At 38.2% G+C, this 22,816-nt stretch overlaps 1 protein-coding gene across 2 annotated transcripts; it reads left to right on the top strand.

Annotated features, from left to right (window-relative positions):
• The first annotated feature begins 1,190 nt into the window (after window positions 1-1,190).
• On the top strand, window positions 1,191-20,099 carry HMGCR (3-hydroxy-3-methylglutaryl-CoA reductase). 2 transcript variants are annotated; one of them, XM_088054441.1, is made up of 20 exons: window positions 1,191-1,231; window positions 4,544-4,740; window positions 5,079-5,190; window positions 5,731-5,818; window positions 5,921-6,005; window positions 7,532-7,637; window positions 8,593-8,699; window positions 9,067-9,183; window positions 9,690-9,841; window positions 10,693-10,937; window positions 11,081-11,253; window positions 11,714-11,908; window positions 12,979-13,137; window positions 13,329-13,486; window positions 14,643-14,748; window positions 15,663-15,833; window positions 17,839-17,979; window positions 18,080-18,238; window positions 18,520-18,674; window positions 18,845-20,099. In XM_088054441.1, the coding sequence occupies exons 2-20, from the start codon at window positions 4,576-4,578 to the stop codon at window positions 18,897-18,899; spliced, it is 2,649 nt and encodes an 882-aa protein (XP_087910567.1). In that variant the 5' UTR covers window positions 1,191-1,231; window positions 4,544-4,575; the 3' UTR covers window positions 18,900-20,099. The 2 variants fall into 2 exon arrangements, with proteins under 2 accessions (XP_087910567.1, XP_014107828.1); XM_014252353.2 differs by lacking the exon at window positions 1,191-1,231 and adding an exon at window positions 1,416-1,587 and having other exon boundaries at window positions 4,545-4,740.
• The last annotated feature ends 2,717 nt before the right edge of the window (window positions 20,100-22,816 follow it).

Below are 22,816 nucleotides of genomic sequence, written 5' to 3' on the forward strand. Positions count from 1 at the left end.
CGGGTGCATATGCAGTTACAGCAATTGCTGCACATATTAACAAATGAGTCCAGAAATCTCACGGCTAATACTTTACACTTTTCGGCTAATGAAGGTGTGACCCTGAAAAAAATACTATTGTTAAGAAAAAAGTTACCAGGGGAGATGGATATGCAGCAGTAAATTATTAATATTTATAAATATAATGAAGATGAGAATGAAAAGTGCATTTACATGTTAAAAGACTGAGCTGGCTCAATTTAATCGCTCCAACTACTTTGGGTGGAGTTCTTCAGCAACCTTTTCATCAGCACTTCCTTTTTTGAGGAACACATTAATGGTTCACGGCATAGTGCCATGTGGAGCTACTAGAAATATTTCCAAGTGAGGTGGCACATGTAAGATGCAGTCTGGGGGAAAGCCGAGGCGCGGATCGTCCACTGCAAAAGCCGTTGCAGGTATTTGTATTGCAGTTGAACCCGCTCAGGGACAGAAGCACGGCCCTGCCCTGCCACCCTGCAATGCTATTTTGCAGCCACATGACTCGGTGCCCGAGAGAATCACAGAATCGCTAGGGATGGAAGGAACCTCTGGAGATAATCTAAAGACCACCTAGCACTGCTGAGATAGGAGTGCGTCCTTGCGGGTCTCTCAGAGCTTCCTATGCCTCAAGAACCAAAAATTGCACTTCCTCTCTGGCGGAAATCCACAAATACAAATATATTGCTTCGCCTTTGCTTTCCCCAACCCCCTTGCCGCGGGAGTCAGGGGCAGCGCTGCTTCCCACAAGTAAGAACAGGGAATTCCCACGCTTTCAGTGCCTCGGCAAAGCGCGGTATGACCGGGCGCTGTCGGAGGCGCGCAGGTGAGCCAACCCCAGCGCGGCGCAGCAGGCCGGGGAGGCGGCCGTAGCGCTCCATCAGCGCATGCAAAGAGCCGCTACCGCCGCCCAATCAAGGGCCGCGGGGCGGGGAGCGCGGCTTCCCATTGGCGGGCGGCCCATGGCGCGATGGCGTGTTCGCCGCTCCTGATGGCGCGTGGGGCCGCGCGGCGCTCGCCGGGCCGTTGCCGCGGCGACTCGGTGAGTGACGCGCGCGAGAGGGGCGTGCCGCGCGCTCGCCATTGGCCGCGCGATCGGGCGATGGCGGCGCCGGCGTGTCCTTGCGCGGCGGGGCGCGGCGGGGGGGAGCGGGGCTGCCGGTGCAGTCCGGGTCGCGGCGGGACGGAGCGGGGAGTGCGGCTGGAGCGCGGCGGGGGGGGGGGCCCGGCGGGGTGGCGGGCGGGGGGGCGGGGAGCTGGCAACACGAGTCCGCCGTGCCCGGCGGGAGGGCCCCGGCTCCGGGTCCCGAGCGCCTGTTCGGAAAGGCGGCGTCGCCATCGCCGCGCGTAGGGAGAGGCGGCCACCCCGCCTCACCACCGCCCCGGGTGGTGTGCGGGGGATGCCCGTGTCGCTGTCCCGTTACCTCCGCGCTGCTGCAGGGCTGAGCCCTCCGCGTTTCGCGCGGGGGCTGCAGCGATGGGCCTGCGAGGGGGTGGCTTCCCCCTCTGAGAAAAAAAATGCCTTCCTGAGAGTGTGTTAGGGTCTCTGTGCTGTCGTGTGCGTTTCAGGTGAGCTCTGCACGGGTTTTCGTTCGGCTTACATTGCCGCTTAGTTCGTGTAGGTACTGCTGAGTCAGATAGCAGGAGATGGGAAATTAGCGCTGATCTAATAGATGGTGTTGCAGACGATCGCTCTGAGGTTAGTGAGAGCTGTGTTGCAAACTCAAAGAATTAACAGGCAAGTCTGTTACGTACTGTTACGTGGGTGGTAATTGCTCTAAACCATTAAATAAAACCGGTCTAGTTTGGTTTTTACACTCTGGTTAATTTTTGAGGGCATCGTATTTGACGTTCGTTCATGTTTTGCATTGGGTTTCGATTCCCAAAATGGATTGCTTTATTTTCTAGTCTCGTTTAAATTTTTGGTTGAAAACAAAGGCAGTCAGGACTTATAAAGCATCCCTTTTGAACCACCATTTTGAAACTCAATAGAATTATATAAATATTAAATTTTAGCTTTATATTTAATTTTATGTCTTGCTAATTCTAAGCTAAAGTCAGTGTGTGTTTATAAATATTTTAAATATTTTAATATTATAATATCAGCAATATCAGCTGATGTTATGCACTGAATTTTCTTTTACAGCACTCTAATGCAGAATCAGCGTGTGAAATCATCAATATTTTCTAGAAGAGTCAACTGCATAGCAAAAAGCATCCTGTGCTTAGGGCAGGTTAAATAAACACAAAAACTTTAAATAAACCCTTTAGGTTAGGACTTAGTATCACTCTGTTAACCCCAAGATGAGTGATGAGGCATCCTGTATTTCAGGATAGCAGCAGTTAATACTATAAGATACTATGGATCGTTATTTTAATAAATGATTTATTGCATTTTCCCCCCGAATTTATTATGTGAAGCCATTTTACTCTTTACCATTTTTGTTTAGAAATAGGAGAAACAATTTCTCATTAGCAATTAACAATTTTACAATTGTTAATTTAGCAAATTTAACAATTTTAATAAAAGAAAATATTTTGAAATCTTTCTAGCCCTCCCAATTTTTTTGATTGTCAGATAATCATTCCAACTTGCTGAAATAGTTGTATTAACAGTATTACTAGTGTTAGGACTGGTAGAGCTCTATATTACTGCTAGTTATGATTTTCCTGAAATAGACTGGTATTCAAAATTATTTGTATTTACAGAGGAGGTTGTGAATTTTTTTCTCCTTTTTGCGTTGTTGCAAAATCTTCAGCACAGGTATTCTTCTGGCTGGGTTTTATTTTAGTTTTCCTAATTAAAAACAAACAAAAAAAAAACCCCTTCTGTTATGCTGAGGAGAAATGATAATACCAGTGTGGAACAGTTTTGCAAGAACATAAATTTACAGAACAGGATGAAGATTACATGATAGAGGGAAAAAGAAGGGATAATATCAGCTTTAAAAGGAGGGAGCTGTTTTTTAATTTTATTTTTTAAAAGCATTCAGTCGGGAAATGAAATAATTTGTTCATAAGGAAGGCAATCTTCTCAATTATTTTCCCAGTTTGGCTCCCTGAGCCACAAACATCCTGCCACACCTTCACTGTGGAAGGATCAAGAGAAATAAATAATTGAAATAATTGCTCTTGGTGCTTATGTGGTTCAGATGAGTATTGGTAGTAAACCAAGATGATTCTGGTATCTTCAGGAATGCTTAGGTAGAGAGATTTGCCTGTCTATTATTTTCTTCATTGAATGTCAGCTTCATTTTTGATGTCCAAAAGAAGTAATATCGTAAGGCCTACAGATGGGTTATTGCATTTAAGACAACACAAATAGATTTTTTAAAATCCGCTTTGAAGTGGTAGTATGTAAAGCCCTCAGGCCTCCATGGAAATCTTTCAGCGCTAGGTTGATATATGTAAATTACAGATTGTCCCTGTTAGCCAGGCTATTAACCATTTTTTTAACTTTACAGTACAGTTTTGTAAGCTGTTGTTTTTGTGCAGTGAGAAAAATCTGATTACTAATGTGTATAAGAGAGAATGTTATGGTGTTTTGTTTCTATGCCATAGAACATAAGTAAAGATGTTCGACAGACTTGCATAAAGATGCAACACAGATAGCTAGACCAGGATGGGGTCTGAAGGATGTGTTGAACATTCATGTTGGTAATTATGTGAAAGACAGCTGTGAAAATTTATGGTAAATGTTTGATACCTGTTGGAAGCAAAGGGATGATGAAACACGCCAGTAACCAGGGAATAGTAAGGGGTAGAAGAGAACTGCCACAATACTGTTATGTGAGGACTTGTATGCTTTAGATGAAGAAGGAATATTTTTTGAGTGTAATTAATTTATATCACAGACTAATATTGAAAAGAAAGTAAGAAGACACAGTCAGAAATATAACATTTCAATTCCTGCTATTGAGCATTACCAGTAATGGTTAATAGATAATTTTTATAGCTTATCAGTATTTTTGACAGGAAGAATGAGTAACAGAGAAATAACAGAATTTGATGAGTGCTTACATAGATGGTAAAAACAAGAATTTTGAGTCAAAGCAGTATCAAAATTGTGTGATAGGAACATTTTGAGAGATCTTGTGAGAGTAGTGAGGCCTTACTGTTAGAATCACAGAAGCTTCTGATTTGGAAGACCCACAAAAATCATTGAGTTCAGCTGTTAAGTGAATGGCCTGTATTGGGATTGAGCCCTGAACCCTGGCATTATTAGCACCATATTCTAATGGATAACCTAATCCCGGTGGCAAAAACCATGAAGAAGAAAACCAGGAAGATGTGTTTTAGAAAAAAAAAAGGTTGAGAAGACAGGAGCAGATAATATTATATTTTGGAATATTAGAAATAGATGTTTTACATGGAAGATTGAAGGAAATGGAAAGATTAGTTTCCTTGTTCATCTCTGACTTAAGTGGTTTTACTTTTATTTCCTGAAGGATGTCTTGCAAGAAAGTGTCGAGCTCTGCCTCTTTCCACCAAATCTTGTACTTAAATAAAATATTCCCTTGTTGCAGGTTTGCTAAGTATAGAAAAACAGCCTTCAAAATGCTGTCCAGACTCTTTCGAATGCATGGCCTTTTTGTAGCGTCTCATCCATGGGAAGTCATTGTGGGAACAGTGACTCTCACTATCTGCATGATGTCTATGAAGATGTTCACTGGGAATGATAAGATCTGTGGCTGGAATTATGAGTGCCCCAAACTTGAAGAAGTAAGGATTTAAATTAATTTTAAACTGCTTGGTGTTAATCAGTAGATCCAGGGTTTTCTATAGAATATCATTAAGCTGTGATGTATTAGGAGTAAAGTAGCCATGTAGAAGCTTCTTCAGGGCTGCCTTTTCTCATTTCAGATATTATAGCTGTATAAAAACAGTGGTAGACTAATGACCAAGCATTTTAGCTTTTAATGCAAGACTAGCAGTGATATTTATTTTATTATGGAACTTCACTTTTAATGGAGCTTTACAATAGATTTTTTTTTTTACTGGAACTTAACAGGTTATTCCTTAGTGTAAAAGCTAACTAAATTGCTTTGTATTTCATACAGGATGTTCTGAGCAGTGACATCATCATCCTGACAATCACACGCTGCATAGCAATTCTTTATATATATTTCCAGTTTCAGAACCTAAGGCAACTTGGATCAAAATACATTTTAGGTATTGTATCTGATTTTTATATTTGCTATATGTGTTTTGATTGTTGGGAGGCATCATTTACCTAAATTGGTAACGAGTACTAACCTTTTAATCCTTCTGTTCACAACGGCATTATTTTAGTTATTTTCTAGACAGCAGAAAAAATGTTTTCTGTGTATCAAAGTGCTTTTTTTCTCTTTTTTTGTGAAAGGCTGTGTAGGATTATATAAACACTGAAAATGTCATTCTTGAAATAACTGTTTATTGTGTGAAATACTTGAGATAATAGAGCTGTTGAAGTCAGTTTTAATTTTACTTAAATTGAGATTTATGGCTTTTATTTATGAGTCTTACTTTGAATGTTGTAAAAATTTTAGATTTTAATAACTGTAAAAATAGCATGTACTTCAGTTTGCATTTCAGCTGCTGTTAATGCACTGATACAGGAATTCTCATTCATTTGTTATGATTGATCTAAATGTGGGGGCATTTTGGTGTTTTCTCCTTTTCTTCTTCCAATATATATAAATGAAAAAATTCTCATCCTCTTGTTTTTTTAAGGTATTGCTGGCCTCTTCACAATCTTCTCAAGTTTTGTTTTTAGTACAGTGGTAATTCACTTCTTGGATAAAGAACTGACAGGTTTAAAGTAAGTAATGAATTGTTATTCATTATTCTGCATTTCATGCTTACTTTTTTTTTCCCTATACCATAAACCTTGCATTTTAATATATGCCTCTTTTTTTTTCAGCGAAGCTTTACCATTCTTCCTGCTTCTGATTGATTTGTCAAGAGCAAGTGCATTAGCCAAATTTGCTCTCAGCTCCAACTCCCAGGTCAGGGGAGTTATTTTTAAGGACTTTTTGGTTGGTTGGTGTTTTACTGGGGGTATTCTGTTTATTTGTCTTGCAATGGAGATTTTTAATTTAATGTTCGTAATCGAGCATTGTCCCATGGCAGAGGATTAGAATGTAGGTGAGCTTTAAGGCCCCTTTCAGGACAAACCATTTTATAATTGTATGAGTGGGGAGATAAACAGGCAGTATACTGTCTTGGGGATACATAAATAATGAAAGGATCAGATTGTATCCAGATTCTATATTCTCTTGTCTTCAAGCCAGATCAGTGTTCAAGTGAAGAGTAATACAGCCATGTGTATTGTTAATTGTATGTATGAGTATGACTTCATTAAATTGGAACTTTAAACCACCAAAGCTTACAGCTCTTCCAAGGAGGCTAGAGTTCCTAGACAAAGTCTTCCTTAAAATGGTTATTGACAGAAAATAAGTTAATTTCTAGGACTTGGAAACGGTATATAAAGACACATCAAATGTTACAGTGCTACTACTGAAAAAAAGCATATTTCTAGGCCAAATATTAGCAGAATGAATGTAGCATATGTGCAGACAGGAACATCCATGCTCTAATACATTTAACACAACACAACAGGAGAGATTGACAGGACATCTTGCTTGTCATACCTAGTAATGTTTGTTTCCTAATAGTCTAAATTCTAAAATAAAAGTATATTAAGTGGGATTAGTTTGTACTTAGGAAATACTCTACATGGCATTAGCATATTCTAATTGTGACATAATATTACCTATTATATTTTAATTTGTTGTCTATTACACTGTACAGTTTCTATATGTGCAATATAATGCATTCTGTATTATTTTACAATAATTGCAAGTACAGAATTATTTTACTAATTTTCAAGAAAATATATTACAAATAGGTTTCCTCTACAGTTTTTTTTCCTTTGCTGCCCCAAAAATACAATCACCAGGTAAACAGCAGAAAATTCTCTAGAGTTTATCATGCCTGCTTTCTGGAATAAATCCATTTTTCCCCAGCAGAAAGTTTTAGTGCCTTTTGTGACCTTGTTTCAACTAGCTGAGTCTACAGAGTTAAATATAAAACACTAAAGTAATAGTAGTTGGAGTACAGATATGTGATTGTAAGAAGTTTTGTAGTTGGAATACAGATATGTGACTGTAAGAAATTTTGAAATGCCATGACATAAGTGCCTTCTATTTCATGTCTTCAAATTTAGAAGTGTTGTTCTTTTGAATTGACTGTAATTAATGTCCCTGCCCATCAGTGTTGTAGAAGCTTAGAATACTGATGAGGCAAAGGTAAAGAAATAAATTGTAATGAAAAAAATTTGTGTCAAGGAACTGTGAAAGTATAATAACTTAGAGGAAATAGAATACATTCTCTGTATGCTTTGTCGTAGTAGTTCCTTTTCAATAAATGTTTTACAAGGCCTTACCACCATAATACAACTCAGTTTTCATGTTATGTCTAACTTAATTTAGTTTTTCTCTTCATGTTAACGGACAGAAATTTTTCTTTTTAGGATGAAGTCAGAGAAAATATTTCACGTGGGATGGCAATACTAGGCCCTACGTTTACGCTGGATGCACTTGTGGAGTGTCTTGTAATTGGTGTTGGTACCATGTCAGGTGAGCCATACATCTAAGGGCCTAAATATTTCCAGTTAAAAACGGCGTTTTGAGAGACATTAGAATACAGAGAGTTTCAAATAATAGATGTTACCCTTGACACTGGAGGGATCTAATCTATTTATTTATATATCTCCTACTTAGCTTATTTTACTGGTTTCTTGCAGCTATGAATAATACGTACACATCGAACCAAAGTTTGAAATACAAGTAATGGTTTTCCTTGAGCATTGTGTAGTAGGAATGAACTTCTGTGCAGCTGTTTTCATAAAATTTAGTTTGGGTTTTTTTCCAATTGTATTGCATATCTTAACAGTATCTTCCAGAGCACTTGCTCTTCAAATAATTTTGGTTCTTTCAGGGTTTTAATTGTGTATTAATAAGCTGTTTTCTTCTTTATATCTTAGGGACAAAAACTTATTTTGGTGTTGCATATAGTTTTTTAAAAACATTTTATACTGTTATGTCTTTCATCCTTACTATGGCATTTGTGTAATGCATGTGCAACATGGCTAACATGGCTTTTTCTGAATACTTGTGAAGGAGTAGGCAACATGTACACTGTTGCTTCGTGCCTGAACATCCCATCTTTTAAAAGGGAGTTCAATACATAATGTTGGCTAATTTTTTTTGCTCAAATAAGTAAGGAGTTTCAAGCTCTTACTGTGAAATTTCAAAATCTTGATGAACTTTATTTGTATTCATTTAAAATTACACCTTAAAATACTTTTCTGTCAACACATAAAAACATATTGTACTTAGAATAAGCCAGTGCACAATGAGTAGGGCTTAGATGTTTGTTTTCAATTAATCTCAGTAGTTCCTTCTGTAGTCTGTAATATCAGTTTAATGACATGATTTTTGATTTCTTTATTAATTCTTCAACTTCTTCAACAGCACTTCTTCAACTATAGCTAATTGCATATTCAAATGAAAAAATTGTATTTTTGTTTAGGTGTACGACAGCTTGAAATTATGTGCTGCTTTGGCTGTATGTCTGTTCTTGCCAACTACTTTGTCTTCATGACCTTCTTTCCAGCCTGTGTGTCCTTGGTATTAGAGGTAAGACCAACTTCAAGACAACCTCAAGTTTAGTATTCAGCCCTGTGCTTCTGTAGGCTATACTTTCCATCATGGAGTTACATGCCAGCATGTTCATCTTCCTTTCAAAGTAAACTGGTGACAGTAACTTGTAAATATCATTGTCAATGAATCACACTTGGTAGTAGCTCTGATCTAAAGCAGAGTATACAGATGACACTGTAACTTACTGTCTGTCCAGGGTTTCTCTTGATTGAAGGTCTAACTACAGACTCTTGGTACAAATTTCTCAATGATCAAATAAAAATGCAGTGTGGAATCTTATTTGTTGGTTCTTCTAATGGGTGCTATATATGACCTACTTTAAAGTTTTTTTATTTTTTTGCAGCTTTCAAGAGAGAGTCGTGAAGGGCGCCCTATATGGCAGCTTAGTCATTTTGCTCGTGTTCTGGAAGAAGAAGAGAATAAACCAAATCCTGTAACACAGAGGGTCAAAATGATTATGGTTTGTGGCTCTTTTTCACCTATGGTTATGCAATCAGTGAGGTGTTCTGGTGCAAAAATCAAGCTTTCGTTTCCTATAGACTTGTATTTTGCAGCCCATTAGCTGGACTTACAGTTTACAGTTTTTAATTAACTTCCCCTGTATCTACACCTGTCATTTTCCTGCTTATGCCAGTTCTGTGCCAAACACTCAGGGTTCTTCCATGTGTACTAATTCCCTCCCTCTTAACCCTGCAGTACCCTCAACTTCCTTTGCTCATTTTTTGATCAAGAGAAAAAATGTGGGTGGGACACATCCAAAGCTACTGTACAACAGCGTCACAGTAGGCCTTAAAGGGTATGAATGAAAGGTGTGGAAAATCAGCTTTTAGACTGTAGACGCATGGGAAGCATGGGGAAAAAAACAGCAAAAAAATTCCCAAACGAAAAGAGGACAGTATTTACTCTTAGTAGGTTAGATACCAATTTACATTTGAAAAATTAACCTGTTTTGTGTTTTTGATACAGTCACTGGGTTTGGTTCTTGTTCACGCCCACAGCCGTTGGATAGCTGAACCAGCTGCTCAAAACAGTACCGTTGAAAATTCAGTGGGATTGGATGAGAATGCACCAAAGAGAATTGAACCTAATGTTTCTCTGTGGCAGTTCTACCTCTCTAGGTGGGTGGCTTCTCAGAAGTGTGATTGTGCTGTATTTCTGCTGCTAGAAGCTAAGCTAGAAGCTTGTTCTAGATCACAATACTTGTAGACTTGCAGGGCTGACCACTACTGTAGGACTTTGTGGAGCCAGAGATGACATTTCAGAAGAAATGTCAATATTATGCCATTTGTCCAAACCCTTGAAGTAGTCAAGAACATGATCAAGAGCTAGCTGTCCTGTATGCATCAAAACACTGTCTTTTCCCACTTGCATCTTTCACAGCATACTGGGAAATAATTTTAAGACTGCACTAGAGTAACTACTTACACAGAGACTCTGACTATTCACGCCTAAATGCAAAACCCATTTTATACCATGGCTTTTCCTTCAGCTAAATTCAAGTTAGTGTCACCTGTCATTTCATGTTATTTCTGAGAATGCAGATGTTTTGGTTTAGGCAGGGGGTTTTTGTCCACTCTTAGCAGTTCATTTTGCATCATAGTAGTCATAACTGGTAGAGGATGATAAATGAAACTTTGTCTTGTCTTTGGGGGATAGGTGTAAAATCAATTTGAGGTAGCTATCAGTTAATATTTTATAGTAATTTTTCCTGCTGGGGCTGCTTTTTAGCAAAATTTTGGTAACTCTTTAATGACATCTGAAGATGTTTGTGTTGATAATAGTATGAAGAATGATTTTTCCACCCTAGCCTAGCATACTTCATGTCCTGGTAGAAAATATCCTTTGACTGGAATTTTTGTAACTATAAGTGATAATGGAATTATTACCCCTTCTGAAGCAAAAAATGTCAGAATGCTGTTATAAGCAACAAATTGTATGTACTGTATATTTACTTTTTGATCTTTTTTAGAATGGCCAGTATGGATATTGAGCAAGTAATCACACTTGGATTAGCCCTTCTTCTTGCTGTTAAATATATTTTCTTTGAGCAAGCGGAGACTGAATCTACCCTCTCACTGAAGAATCCCATAACGTCTCCTGTGATGGTACAGAAAAAGGTCCCTGAAAATTGTTGCAGGAAGCAGGCTGGACTTCTGAAAAACAATCAGAAATCTAATACAGCAGAAGAAACTTTCATTCCCAAAGATGAAAGTGGTAGGTAATTTTTGTAGTTCTAAAGTGTGGACCCATTAATGAGTATTTGGAACAAATTGTGCAATCTTTGGCAGCATATTACATTTGGTATCAAAACTTCAGGATTTTGTAAACCGGGGTTCATTTTGATTGTCTTTGTGCAGCTGAAGTCATAAAACCTGTATTAGCAGAGTCATCAACCAAGGCTACATTTGTGGTTGGCAATTCTAGCCCTGTGGAAAATTCTTCATATCTCAGCGGAAAAGAGGAAGAGATTGAGTTACCTAAAGAACCACGTTCTATTGAGGAATGTGTTCGTATACTTGGAAGTGCACAGGTATGGAAAAACAGGTTTTTTATTTAACCTCTACTACAGCACCTGATTTAAGAATTGTTAGAGTTCTTTTACCAACTTTTAGATAATCCTTTAATTTAGATAATTTAGATAGGTAATATCATTCTTCAGAAAATTGCATGGCTTTCATAACATGGGGGGATGCAGAGGTCACAACTGAAACAAAACCCTTTAATGAGTCAAGTCAGTTGAGAAGGGTGGGAGGAGGGATCAGCTTCATTATTCATAACATACCAAGTCTTTGGAGCTTCATCATGTACACATATAAATGGGTGTCTGATCATGAAAGTTTTTGATCATATGTTGGCCTGCTGTGAAACCTGATGTGGGCAGTTGAGTCCTTTAGCAAAGTAAAATTGTTACTCTTTTTCTTTTGGAAACATTTAAAAGTATTTTCACCAGGAGAGTCTGTATTTTCTCTCTCCTCCATTTATATTTCCAGGAAGGAGCAAAATTTCTTACTGATGCTGAGGTTATCAGCTTAGTTAATGCTAAGCATATTCCTGCATACAAACTGGAAACCTTAATGGAAACCCAGGAGCGAGGCGTATCCATTCGCAGACAGATACTATCCAAGAAACTTCCTGAACCTTCATCTTTGCAGTATCTTCCTTATAGGAATTATAATTATTCTTTGGTAAGTACAAAGTAGGCAAGCAGAACTCACTGTAAAACTTTTTTTCAGACACGTGAAGAAGAAAAACATAGACCTGTTGGAATGACTCCAGAGGAGGCCACTAAGTTGATCAGGGGGTTGGAATACCTCACCATACCTCTCCTGTGAGGAGACAGGCTAATAGAGTTGGGGTTTTTCATCCTGGAAGAGGAAGCTTTGGGAAGACCTTATAGCACTTTCCAGTACCTGAAGGGGACTTAGAAGAGAGTGGGAGAGGGACTTTGCACAAGGACATGTAGCGAAAGGACAAGGGGGAGCAGCCTTAAGCTGAAGAAAGGCAGATTCAGATGTTAGGAAGAAATTCTTTGCCATGTGGTGAGACACTGGAACAGGTTGCCCAGAAGCTGTAGGTGCCCCAGTCCTGGCAGTATTCAAGGCCAGGTTAAATGGGGCTCTGAGTAACCTGGTCTAGTGAAAGGTGTCCCTGTCTTTGGCAGGGGTGTTGGAACTAGATGGTCTTTGTGGTCCGTTCCAACCCAAACAAGTCTATGGTTCTACGGAAAAAAAGCCATAGGCATGTATATGTGTTAATAATGAGCTTGGTCAAAACATGTAGAAGGAAAAAAACAAAAGGCAAACACAAGGCACCACTTTTAATTACTGTTGATGTTTTTAAACTTGGGGCGGTGCCTGAGTTTTGTAAGTGATCCAAAAAATATTTCCTATCAAAGTGTGCAGCTGACTTATCTAAGAGATGCAGAGTTCTACTAATGTGAGCCACAGTTAACTGAATAATAATACTACCTTGAGCTCAAGTTAAAGTTGAAAATTATATAAAATTAATTTTAAAATTTTAGGGTTATGTAAATAACATTTAGTACTGTACAGGATTCAATACATCTGCCTAGTGTTGAATAGTGTTAGCTGTAGCTGTTAACTTTATGAGGTGGCAAGGAGTTGCTTTATGGGTAAATTTATGGGTGTTTTACTAAGATGCCTTGGTGTAGTCATAGGCATAGTATGTAGCGTGCTCTATGTGCTGTACCACTGGAGTGTAACCTTAGTGATTGTTTTGTATTATTTCTCTTAAGGTGATGGGAGCTTGCTGTGAAAACGTGATTGGATATATGCCTATTCCTGTAGGCGTAGCAGGTCCACTGTTTTTGGATAACAAAGAGTTTCAGGTGCCAATGGCAACAACAGAAGGATGTCTCGTAGCAAGCACAAACAGAGGATGTAGAGCAATATGTGTAAGTATTGTGTGACTTGAAAAGTTTAAAAAACTTCCTATATTATAAACATACATAAATATAATGCATAAAAATCTGCATTATATAAACCTAAATATATTCAGGTTTATATAATGCATATTTTTTACTTCTTGAAAACTAAAATCTTACTTTGTAATCTTACTTTGTCCCCCATCTGCTTTGGTTTTTAGCTTGGTGGAGGAGCAAGTAGCCGTATTCTGGCAGATGGGATGACTCGAGGACCTGTTGTAAGGTTGCCCACTGCTTGCCAAGCTGCAGAGGTGAAAGTCTGGCTTGAAAGCCCTGAAGGTTTTAAAATAATGAAGGAAGCTTTTGACAGCACAAGTAGGTTAGTACAATGGCTGTTCCAGCTTCATTTTCAAATAAGACTTCTATGGATGGTAGAAAGATCTCAGTTGTTTTGGTTTTTTTTTTGGAGTACTGCAAGAGAAGAAATTACATCTTCATTTTGGCTATCCCATGTTTTGAGTATCTAAGTGGACAAAAGTCACTCTGGCTACATGCCAAGGCTAGTTATAAACATTTTTCACTGATAATGGTAAACCACTGTGTATTAACAACAAATAGATACATGTTGCATAATAGTTAATATAAAATTAATTTGTCTGAGAATTTTTTAGCAAAATATAGCAAAAATCCTAAAAACTTACTTTGATTTTTTTATTAGGCAAAGTAATTGTAACTGTATTTACTATGCAGAAAAAAACCTCAAAGTCTGATCTTTAGCCTTTGAGATGATCTTATTAATACTTATTCTGTGAGATTTCAGAGAATACAAGGTAAACTAATGCTAGATGTTAAATGCTAAAAAAAATGTAAAGCAGTGCTAAGAATAAGTCAATTTCAAGCCCTAGAGTTTTCTCTAGGGCTTATGATTACCTTCTTGCTTTAGGAAGATTCAGAGAGAGATTTCCTTACCTGTTGTGCTTCTTAACAAGTGTCAGCCAAAGATACATCTGTATTTTGGCCAGAATCAGTTAATGCTGCTTTTTAAATGCAGTATTTTCTGCATTTTGAGTGACTTGTGCAGCTTGCATTGTTGAAGATAGCATGCTTTTAGCCTTGCTATAAAACTTATATCAGAATTTCCAAAGACCTCATTATTACTTTATATCTGGTAGTGAGATGTTTTAAGGAATACAAAGGAATAAAATCTATGTTAGCAGTTCAGGTTATTTTATTTCTTGAAGTTCAGGGATAGAAAACATAAAAAGACAGTGAACACCGTTACAGTGAATATTTTTAAAGTGCTTATTCAAAAAAACCCCATCCCTAGAAGTGTTCAGTAAGTAACTGGATGTAGCATTTGGAGCTATGGTCCTGTTGAAAAGATGATTATCAAAGACTGGATTCGTTGGTCTTGCAGGTCTTTTCCAAAGGATTCATAAAGGAATCAGTGCAGTTTGCAAAGATTTACTGTTATTTTGCCACTTAAAGCTAATTTTCCCATGAAGATTGTAAGTAATAGTTGAATTTTCTTGCAGGTTTGCCCGCCTACAAAAACTTCTCATCAGCTTGGCTGGTCGTAACCTTTATATCCGTTTTCAGTCGGGAACAGGGGATGCAATGGGAATGAATATGATTTCGAAAGTAAGAACCATTCCCCTTAAGTATTTTTAAAAAGTGATACTCCTTTTTAAAAATAAAGATAGCCTAATGACCTGTGACTACCTGACATCTGAAAGACAGAAAGATAAGACACAGTGCTCTTTGCACAAAATAATAAGAATGTTTGATTTTGTAAGCGTAGAGAAGACTAGGAAGAGAATGATGAAAGAAAAAAGTAATTTTTTATTTTATATTTTTAATAATTATATAAATAAAGTATTTTTGATAATAGGAGAAGCTAAGTTGGTTGCACTGTTCCTTTGAGCCAAAGATCCAGCAACCAATAATTCTGTTACTATTATCACTTCCTAGTAAATAAAGAATTAGGAGCAGAGAGGTGTTCTCTGGGCTTGTTTTTATGCAAATGTGGAAGAACTTGAGATGTGATCCTTAGATTGCTGGCTTGCTTTTTGCTATGGGAAATGAATAGTCTTAGAATTAAACTTCTTATAGAATAGGCAGTCAGCCATTATAAAAGTGGATTTGATGATAGTAAAGTCCTAATATAGCAGATTTTCTAGTCTGATTTCCTGGTATAGAGAAGCTCTTTCCACTGCATTGGAAATTAATTCATTCCATGCCTGTAATGTTTCACTCGGTTCCTATTGTATCTTCAGTATGGTAAACATATGTCCATGCACCTAGAATGGATCCCTGGAGTCTCTATGTACTGGGAAAAATCAGTTACTCTCCAATATAATTCCCAAAGTGGTTAGAAAAAGATAGTCATAATTTTTGGGTTTTTTTCCCTCCTCTTTCTTGTTTCTTCATGATATTTTGTTCATTTCTTCCACTGTAACTGATTGTCTGATTAGAATACTGTTCCACTGTCCTTGAACAGCTTGTTTTATATCCATAATGAGAAACCTAGCCTATTACCTGTTTCTCTCTAACAGGGTACTGAAAAAGCACTGGCAAGGCTGAATGAAGAATTTCCTGACCTTCAAGTTATAGCTATCAGTGGTAACTACTGTACAGACAAAAAACCTGCTGCTATAAACTGGATAGAAGGAAGAGGAAAGTCTGTTGTCTGTGAAGCAGTCATTCCAGCTAAGGTTGTTAGAGAAGTAAGTGTCTTGTTTATAAAAATATATACATTTTGCAAAACTGATGCTAACTTTACATCGTATGCATGAACTGAAAGTTGTTTTCCAGGTAAGGACAGTTCGTACATGTTTTTCAGGTGCTTCTGTAGGATAAGCCATTTCTCTGAATCAGTAGATACTTTCTTTTTCATTGTGTGTGGTGTGAAATAATGTGTTTATGTTTAATGATGCATCTCTAGTTGAAGGCATTAGGATTTTCATGGTTAACCTTTGAAAAGTTGTGCCTCATTTTGCACACAGTGTTTTATCTGTCATTAAACCCAGTCTTTCAACCCTTTCACTCATTTTTTTTGTCTCAAAATGCACCTGGTTTTCTCTTGAGTATTTATATGCTTCCTACTACAATGGAAACAGATAATCAGATGGTTTACTTACTCCAAAGCTGTCTTGGCATCTTGCCAAGGGTAACCTTTATAAGCCATGCTGGTTGTATTCTCTGGCCAGCTTGTCCTCAATTATAACAGTGTCTTAGATTCTCTTCCACCTGAATTCAGAAGATGGCCTCTGTGTGTCATATACAATCCATTGCCTGTTACCTGGTTGTCAGCACTGGCCATGGGAAACAATATCCAGGGAAGAATTCACTCTATTGTAACACTTTTTTAAGATCTTAAAGGTGGGTGCTTGCCTGTATGATTGGGCTTTTTTTGCTTGCTTTCCCCTAGTGATTTGTCCAGTCCCTTATGGGAAACTGTGTGACTTCTAGAACTAGTGTTCTGGATAGAATGCCACAGTCCAGCTTTGCCTTGTGTGAGAAGTACCTTCCTTGATTCTATTCGATGGGAGAGATCCTTAAGACTTGTATCTTCATTCTACTGCTCAAGATTTTACAGCTCTGACGCAGCTGTTCCACCTTCCCAGCTATTCTCATTTTCATGCTGAGAAGTACTAGTTTCTCTATCAGCAATGAATAAACAGACTTCTGCTATGTCTTTGAACACTCTTACCTCTTCATCTTTTACAGTTCTAACATTTCTAAATTCTGGGTACAGAGTTGCACACAGGATTCTAACAGTGTGTGCAGAATGGATTTATACATTGACATAGCTTATGTCTTCTAGTGTAGTTTACTGTAATTTACAACAATTTTCAAATTGTTGGCATTTTGTAGCTAAGTCACTGGGAATATCTATTGTAACCTCAGGATTTCATTCCAGGGTAGTTATCTGGAGGTAGTCCTTTCATAATGGGCATTAATAACTTTTAGGTAAATTTGGGAAGGTTTTCTGCAAGCCCCAGCCCTGTATGCCACTACATTTACTTATATTGAACTCTTACACATAAATGTTACATTTTTGTCAGTGTTGCAGACTTGGTGCCGATGTCTGTAAACATTCACTACTCCTGCTGTGCAGGAAGACCTTAAATTTTGCTCAACAACAGTATCTCTTTTGACCAGCTTTGATCATTTTTATATTAACTTCAGTATAAATCTCTTACTTGAAAGTTTCAAAATACAGTCAGTATAGTATAAATGTGACACTTAATTTTATATTACTGTGCATAGTATTTATTTATCTATGCAGCATAGTGGTTCGTGTTGGAACTTCTAAGTTTGGCTCCATATTCATAGGCAAAACAAATTTGGGAAGAGATTAGTGTCTGGAACAACTTGACAGGAATGTTACAATCATGTCTAGGTACCTTAACTGGATATTTCTGCCAAGATGATTTTGCTTGTTCCATTCTGAATGTAAGAGTCTTTGAAATGGAGTACCCAGCTGTGAGCTTTTCTCAAAGGCCTGTGCAAGTCCAAACCCTTTGTACTGACTTTTACATTGTTACTTGGGCATCCTACATTTGAAAGTCTTCTTTGGAACAAAAATAAAAGGTATATAGGAAAATGACTGAGTCAAATTCCATATAGAAGTAAACAAGGGGTGAGAACCATGAATAACCATAAATAGTTATTTCTATTCCTGCCTGAGGAAAAGGGTAGTAAAAGTGTATCTATCACCTTGTCCAGGTATTGAAAACAACTACAGAAGATCTAGTTGAAGTCAACATAAACAAAAATTTGGTGGGTTCTGCAATGGCTGGTAGCATAGGTGGCTACAATGCGCATGCAGCAAACATTGTGACAGCGATCTACATTGCCTGTGGTCAGGTAGGTTTGTTTTACACCAGTTCATATCTTCTTTAGTTCAATAATTCTTAATCAAACACTGATTTGAGTGTCTGGATTGTTTTTTCTCCTTGATCTGAAGGATGCTGCGCAGAATGTGGGAAGCTCCAACTGCATCACTTTGATGGAGAGAACTGGTTCCAACAACGAAGACCTGTACATCAGCTGCACAATGCCTTCCATAGAAATAGGGACTGTTGGCGGAGGCACCAACTTGCTCCCACAGCAGGCCTGTTTGCAGGTATAGTTCTGCAAGTTGAAAACAACTTACCTTCTTAAAGGTTGCTTTCATATGCAAGTGATATTGTGGGAATGTGGCTGCTTGAAACTTGATGTATTTTACATGAAAATGTTAGAAATGTCTAATGAATTGTTTTCATATATCCAGTTTCTAAAGCTTAAGATATGTACAATGTTAAAGAGACTCATTGATTGGATATAATTTGTAAATACTTTAATACTAAATACATCATAAATTGACTTAGATTTCATAGCATAATACTGCCTTGTATTTGCTTCCAGATGTTAGGGGTTCAAGGTGCAAGCCAAGATAACCCTGGTGAAAATGCCCGTCAGCTTGCTAAAATTGTTTGTGCTACAGTGATGGCAGGGGAGCTATCACTAATGGCTGCCCTTGCAGCAGGGCATCTTGTCAAAAGCCACATGATCCACAACAGGTAAAAAATGGAAAAATTCCTGTATTTCTTTGCTGTTTTGATCAATCCTCTTACAAGAGGAGTCAATTATGACAAGAGAGTCAATAAGGATTATGTGACTAAATGCAACACGTAAGAACAGTGTAACATTTTACATAACTGTCTAATGTAGTTATCTTCTGTTTCATTAGGTCAAAGATAAATCTACAGGATCTTCAAGGAACCTGCACTAAAAAGGCAGCTTGAATACTATAATGGCTTTGAAATGAAGAATTGTTCTAGTAATTGACCAGGTGCACAAAGAAAAAAAAAAACCAAAATCTATGAAGTTTAGAATAAAGATCGCCTTCAACTCAATGATGTCTGTGTAAGAGAAACTAAGAGATCAAGACTTGAGACTAGTTAGGCTTGACCTTCTTCAGTTAGAGACTGTGAAAGAAATCCTGTCAGACGTCTTGAACATGGCTTTGGAATTCTTACTCTTACACATCACTTTCTAAAAAGTCAGTCTTATGTTTTTACAGGTTGAGATTATTTCATCTAACAAGGTCCTGGTTAACTACTAAACTGAAAAGTAATGTAATGTACTTTGTACATTTAAAGTAACAAAACAAAAGAAGTTGGTGTAAACTTGGATTGAATGCACTGGTCCTTGCCATCTTTATTTTCTGGTTAGACAAGCATGTTTTTTAAAGTGATGGCAAGCCTAATCACTTTCTGTGAACTCCCAGTTTTAATTTGCTGACATGTAAAAGGTCTTAGGCTATCAAACAATTTAATTGAATTAATTTAATATAAATCTGTCTATATATAGTACTTAATTTGCTGCTACTTCAGCTAAGCAGTGTTCAGTGATTAACTCCACAATTTAGGTTATTCCTTTATGTAAAAATTGTGGTCTGTAAAGTTCTGAACTGTTAAATATGATCTGTACTGAAGTAGGGAAGAACGGTCTTCAACTGTTTTGTTACTTTATAGATGAAATGGTAAGTTCAAAACACTTGTGTGTCAGACAGGTATTTAAGTAAATGTAGTTTCTCAAATACTATTTGATAGGAGTGCATTCAAACAAACGAGTCAAGAACAGATGTTTACACTTATTTAACAAGAAGTCTCTTTAGGAATACACATACACATTGTGTACCTTATGTTGGGGATTTTTTATAAGGTGTGTGACACTTATTCTTTAAGAATAGGTGTATATCCACCATTTAAGCTGAGATAAAACAAAGCCAGAAAACCACACTGTTCTTAAAAAAAAGGAGGGGATTTTTTTCTTTCAATTTCCTTTTGAACTTTCTTTTTGAGGAGGGGAGTATTTATTTTAAGAAGAAATCTTACCTTTTTTTTTGTCAATGAAAAGTACTAATTAAGGGGATGCAATGAAATGACCTGTTAATGTAAGAAGCAGTTTTTGTAATAAAATACTGTATTTGGACCAGTGAAGCAGTCTCACGTGTTCTTACTATAATATAGAAAACCCAGGTTTATTCTGGTTTGATTCACCTCTAGGAATACTGCTAAATGCATAGCCCTGCCTAGTTAATCATAGGAGGAAAATTAATATGCTTGATGATTTTTTTTGTTTGGTTGGTGTGGGCTTTTCTTGTTTGACATTTTGTGGGAGGAATCAGTGGATTGGGCTGGATTTCCTGCAGCATCATTCCTAAAGGGGTGACTAGTAGAGGTGCTCTTCTAATGTGCAGATTTGATATATATCATGGTGGGTTGCTTTGTAGTACATTTACACATTAATATCCATTGTAATGAGCTCATAAATGTAATTTGCAAGCATGAAGACATACTACATGCTAGACACATTATGATGGCATGTAAAAAGCAAATATCATGAATGTTTATCTTCCTGCAGAATTGTTGCTAATTGCTACTAGTTTTATTTAAGGAAGCTTGGAATTACTTTGTTTCTATGTTCATTCAATGATTTTATTTAACACTGGTCTGGCAATAAATGGTGGTTCAGTGTTCATTCTGGTGGATTTAACTGACATTCTGTCTGGCAGAATTAACTTTTTGTATTATTACTCAACTGTGTAAATTTTTGGTACAGAACTACTTTTTCAGTTTCAGTAAAACCATGGAAAACACATTTGCTTAATTGTGATATTTTAAGCTTACTTTATGACTCAGTGACTTATATTTGTAGACAGTCTAAATTAATAGAGTTAATGAAGAGACACCAGCAAGCAGTGCTAAACAGCCAGGGCTGTGACACCAGAACTTCTCCCCTTGTTTGCAGAAGCCTGTTGGCACTCATTTATTCTCAAAGCTAAATTAGGCAGTTTGCCCAAGGGGGAGAACTAACTCCAGCATTAGAGATACCTTCTGCTGGGGCTTGTTTGGCAAAATCAAACCACCTGTCTAGAACTGAGTTTCTAGAGTTGCTGTTAACTTCAGTGCTGTATATTTACCACTGATTATGGCTTTCCAAATATTTTAAAATCCTAGAGGAAAAAAAACCATTAAAAAAAGTGTATTTGACACTGGTACCACCTTGCTTCTCTCTTTACGTCCTTTCTCCTCTGTGTCCTGAATCTATTTTACACTGTGATACACCAGTCTCCTGCTGCCTGGTGTGGAAGTTTTGGCTCGGTGAGACTTGCAACCACTGCAGCCCCAGCTGCCTCTAACCACCCAGCTGTTGCCCACTTTCATTTTCCCAGCTGCTGCAAGGCCCTGTCAGTGAACTGAGCATTACTGAACCTTCCCGAGGAGGGAGCAGCTCCAGCACAGGGATGCACACCCACCACCACATTCACCCTAAGCACAGCTGTGTTACCAGAAGCCTGGTATAGCAGGTGCTGACCTGGAGGGACTGTAGCTTTGCCAGGCTCCAGCACAGGCATTCCCTGGGCAGGCACACTGATTGCTGGAAAAAAGAGAGAGAGTGGGAGACCACTTGCTTTTTCATAGGAGTGTACAAGTACACTAGGTATGTCAGTGCACAGACACTGGACAATTTTCATCCTTCATATGAATCTTGTTTATAAGGTGAACACAGCCCTGAGAAAAGCTGTAGTAGATGGCCTGTCCAGCTCCTTCCAGCTGCCTTTTGGGGTGCAGTGAGATCTCTGGCTGCCACTTGGAGTGTTTTTAAGATACATGATCCTCTCTGTCTCCTTTAGGACATGGCTTACATTTTCAAGGTTGTATCCTCTTTCTCCATTTGGCTTTGGTTAGGGAAGGTTTACATTTCACAATGATACCTGCTGAAACAAGATGTTGGTTTGGGATTCTCTCTTGCCTCAGGGCAAGCTGATATTTCTGTCAGGTCCACCTTGTCCTGCACACAGAGCAGTGACATTGGTGTGCATCTAGCGACACTCCTAGCATTGACAATTCCATACCTTATCCTGGGGATGACTGCTGGCCTCAGGCTCACTTTGCTTACCAGGCTGTGCAAGGGGGAGGCCTGCTTCCAAAGGTAACCTCATCTCAGTGCTCCAGGGCTTTTGCAGTATGTTACACAATACAAAATTAATTAGCATCCTATCTTCACCACTGATTTAACCTCAGTCTGCTCTTAGAGGACTCTAAGAGCTTTAGTCACAGCTTTCATAGGTTGCTCCCATTCCATTCCCACTAGGACTAAGGCCTTCTAGGAGAACACGGTGGGTTGACCTTGCTGTTGTTCATTCCAACCCAAGCAGGACAGGAAAGAGAAATTGTAAAGGCAAAAATGAGAAGACCAGATTGAGATAGAGACTGCTTAACAGTGAAGCTGTTCCATGTGAAGCTACACATGAAAGCAAAATAAAGAATTTATATACAATTCCCTAGCAGCAAACAGAGCTTTGGCACACTAACAGTACTTGGGAAGACAAATACCATAACCATGGATGTCCCCACTTTCTCGTCTATTTCCCAGAGCTTTTGGTGCTGGGCATAATGCTGTCTGGTATGGAATACTGCTGTGGTCAGTTGGGATCAGATGTGACTCCCTGCATTCCTTCAGAGCCTCTCACCCACTTCCAGCCTGCTCACTGGCAGTGAAAACAGGAGGGAAAGGACAACTGGAAAACCTTGAATACTGGCAAACCCTGCTCAGCAACAGCCAAAACACTGCTGTTTAACTGATGTTCTTAGTCACAAATCCAGAACACAGCCTCATAAAGGCTGCTATGGAGACAACTAATTTAATTCCA

The sequence above is a fragment of the Pseudopodoces humilis genome, chromosome 4 (genome assembly GCF_049639895.1).
Source record: "Pseudopodoces humilis isolate 2021_Gansu_Grassland_sample_001 chromosome 4, ASM4963989v1, whole genome shotgun sequence".
Lineage (NCBI taxonomy): Eukaryota > Metazoa > Chordata > Aves > Passeriformes > Paridae > Pseudopodoces > Pseudopodoces humilis.

What these genes read in the sequence shown, in the direction of transcription:
- HMGCR (XM_088054441.1), top strand. Translation starts at nt 4,576, where the DNA reads ATGCTGTCCAGACTCTTTCGAATGCATGGCCTTTTTGTAGCGTCTCAT. An exon ending in AAAGAACTGACAGGTTTAAA is followed by an intron (nt 5,819 to 5,920) that starts GTAAGTAATGAA and finishes TTTTTTTTTCAG; the next exon opens with CGAAGCTTTACCATTCTTCC. An exon ending in GCTTTTGACAGCACAAGTAG is followed by an intron (nt 13,487 to 14,642) that starts GTTAGTACAATG and finishes ATTTTCTTGCAG; the next exon opens with GTTTGCCCGCCTACAAAAAC.